The 3,355-nt window shown below is 40.8% G+C and overlaps 1 protein-coding gene across 1 annotated transcript in view; it reads left to right on the forward strand.

Annotated features, from left to right (window-relative positions):
• LOC101608255 (riboflavin kinase-like) overlaps positions 1-194 on the forward strand; it is a 657-nt gene extending 463 nt beyond the window's left edge. The window contains exon 1 of the mRNA XM_045143497.1: positions 1-194. This exon is cut by the window's left edge and continues 463 nt beyond it. Coding sequence (XP_044999432.1) covers positions 1-194 — 194 coding nt within the window.
• Positions 195-3,355: the final 3,161 nt, after the last annotated feature.

Below are 3,355 nucleotides of genomic sequence, written 5' to 3' on the forward strand. Positions count from 1 at the left end.
TCAAAGAGGACTTCCATGGGGAAGTTCTCAATGTGGCCATTGTTGGCTACCTCAGACCAGAGAAGAACTTTGATTCTTTAGAGGCACTCATTTCAGCAATTCAAGCTGATATTGAAGAAGCGAAGAAACGACTAGATTTACCAGATGACAATTTCTTCCAGATTTCTAAAAGCAAAATTATGAATGGCCATTGATGAAAAACTACCTTATTTATTCATTCACTGTTTGCTAAAATGTTGCTGCTCATAACTGCAGTCAAATCTTAGTTGTATTTTAAAGTCTTTGTCCCATAGCTGTGAATTAGTGTAAACAATACAAGGTAGTTTCTCTGTTAATTCTTCAACTGTTAAAATCCATCATGCTATAGTACTAAAAAAATTCACTTAAAAGTCAAGATTCTTTTTATGTTATATATTCACTAAAATGAACCCAAGAAATATGTTAATTGTCTTATAATGGAAATATAAGAATATATGTAAGAAATATGGGTGTTTAGCAAGCATGTCGAGGCCAACCTGGGACTGGAGTCAATTCCAGGTCAGCCTAGGCTCGAGCAAGACCTTACCTCCAAAAAAAGTCACTAATTTGAAATGAAAACTGTGGCTGCTCGTGGTAAAATACCAGTGTGTGTGTATGTATACAGCATCTGTTGCTAAACAGAGAGGGCCTTAAAAGTAAATGCATCTAAAAATGTAGCATCATTACTACAGACATGAAGATGTGCATCGTGTGTCACTTGTTGCCCTTGTGAGGTCATCCACCCTAGTGTGTGTCTTTTTCGGGAGCTGCGTTAATTTGAAGTGGCCTAGACGCTGTCAGATTTTTTAAGACAGTAAATGATCTTGTTTTTGTATTGTGTTTTTACCGTATTCTTGTCATTTAGCTTTTTTCTTGACTTCGGCTCTTTTGTTTTAAGTGATTGTCTCTCCTACAGCCACGGGAACAGCCTGCAGTGTGCACCTCACAGATCACCTGTGACTGTGCCAAACGTTCCCTCACTGTGCATGGTGGAAAAGTGCATCTCTGCCTTGCACTTTCAGAATCACATTCTCTCTCTCTCTCTCTCTCCCTCTCTTTCTCTCTCTCTCTCTCTCTCTCTCTCTCTGTCATTTACAGGCTGCCTTTCTCAGGAGGTCCTGAGCACATAGCCATTAATTTGTATATACAACTTTCTTAAACAAAATGCTTTTTCCCCATAGGAAAACTGCTTATTAACTAAGTATGCCATGAAATGGAATTTTTTTTTTAAGTTGTGGTCCTGTGTTCCAAAGCAAAATCTAAGCCTGGGTAGCTTTGTATTCATAGCTAAATCTAATTGAAGGTAGGTTTTCATTAAACTTTGTAATTCGGATTTTTCTTCTAACTTTTGGCTACTTGAGTCCTTTTGTTTATATTGACAGAAATAGGGACTTGTGGGTAGCTAGGAACCTAGACTGCAGCCGGCTTTGTGTCCCACGCGATGGTGCGCTGCATCAGTGCGCACGGGGCGTAGAGGCCTGCTGGGGGGAGGCAGCGGGGGAGGGTCGGCACTGAAGTGTGCGGAAGGTCATTGTGCAGATACATATGCACGTAATGTACGTGTATATTTTTATGTGATGTCGACGGCCCAGGGCTTTCAAACCAAGTGTAGACACCAAGTGCTCTGTACACCCTCAGCCCTGAAAATAAATGTTTTAATGTTAGAAATTCTATACTTGAAAAGTCTCAATTATCAGTGGCTTTATGGAGCAAAGTCCAAAACATACAAAGAAAGTATAAAAACTGATTTGTGCTGTTTAGTCTGAAAAAAAAAATGTACATTTTTGGACAGGATAGCTGGCTTAGCAGATAAGTCATTTGCCTGCAAAACCAAAGGATCCAGGTTCAATTCCCCAGAACCCACATAAACCAGATACACAAGGTGGCTCATGCATTTGGAGTTCATTTGCAGCAGCTAGAGGCCAGCACACTCACTCTTTCTCTATTTACCTCTTCCTTCTCTCTGTCTTTCTCTCCAATAAATAAAAAGATTAAAATATTTTAAATGCACATTTTAGGACTAAAGAGATGACTCAGTAGTTAAGGTGCTTGCTGCAAAGCCTAACAACCCAGGTTTGATACCATTATCCATATAACACTGGATGTATAAGGTGGCACTTGCATCTGGAGTTCATTTGCAGTGGTTACAGGCTCTGGCGTGCCCATTTGCTCTCTTTCTATCTGCCTCTTTTTCTCCCTCTCAAATAAATAAATAATTTTCTTTTGAGGTAGGGTTTCACTCTAGCTCAGGCTGATTTGGAATTCACTGTGTAGTCTTAGGGTGACCCTGAACACACAGCAATCTGCCTCATGAGTGCTGAGATTAAAGATGTGCACCACCATGCCTGGCTTTAAAAAGTATTTTTATTTATTTATTTGAGAGATAGACAAAGAGGGAAAGAGAGAGAGAATACGCACACCAGGGCCCTTAGCCACTGCAAAAGAACTCCAGACACACACACCACCTTGTGCATTTGGTTTATGTGGGTCCTGGGAATCAAACCTGGGTCCTTTGGCTTCATAGGCAAACACCTTAACCACTAAGCCATCTCTCTAGCCCTAAAGTATTTTTTTTCAAATTTTTATTAACAACTTCCATGATTATAAAAAATATCCCAAGGTAATACCCTCCCTTCCCCCACTTTCCCCTTTGAAATTCCATTCTCCATTGTATCCATCCCCTCCCCATCTCAATCAGTCTGTCTTTTATTTTGATGTCATGATCTTTTCCTCATGGTCTTGTGTAGGTAGTGTCAGGCACTGTGAGATCATGGATATCCAGGCCATTTTATGTCTGGAGGGAGCACGTTGTAAGGAGTCCTACACTTCCTTTGGCTCTTACATTCTTTCTGCCACCTCTTCCTCATTAGACCCTGAGCCTTGGAAGGTGTGATAGAGATATTGCTGTACTGAGCACTCTGGTCACTTCTTTGTAGCACCATGATGCCGTCTGAGTCATCCCAAGGTCACTGCCATCTGAAAAGGCAAGCTTCTCTACCAAAAGTGAGAGTAGCGCTGGGCATGGTGGCGCATACCTTTAATCCCAGCACTCGGGAGGCAGAGGTAGGAGGATTTCCATGAGTTCAAGGCCACCCTGAGATGACAGAGTTAATTCCAGGTCAGCCTGGACCAGAGTGAGACCTTACCTCGAAAAACCAAAAAAAAAAAAAAAAAAAAAAAAGTGAGAGTAGCATTAATATAAGGGTATGAATATGAAGAGAAGTGCTTACTGGGCAGTTTGATAAGCATAGTATATACATTTATCTAGACATCAACAGATGTTACACTCCTAGGTCTCATGACTAACCCTGTTTTAAGTTTTCAGTATCAGGGATGT

Source organism: Jaculus jaculus, chromosome 2 (assembly GCF_020740685.1).
Source record: "Jaculus jaculus isolate mJacJac1 chromosome 2, mJacJac1.mat.Y.cur, whole genome shotgun sequence".
NCBI classification, from domain to species: domain Eukaryota; kingdom Metazoa; phylum Chordata; class Mammalia; order Rodentia; family Dipodidae; genus Jaculus; species Jaculus jaculus.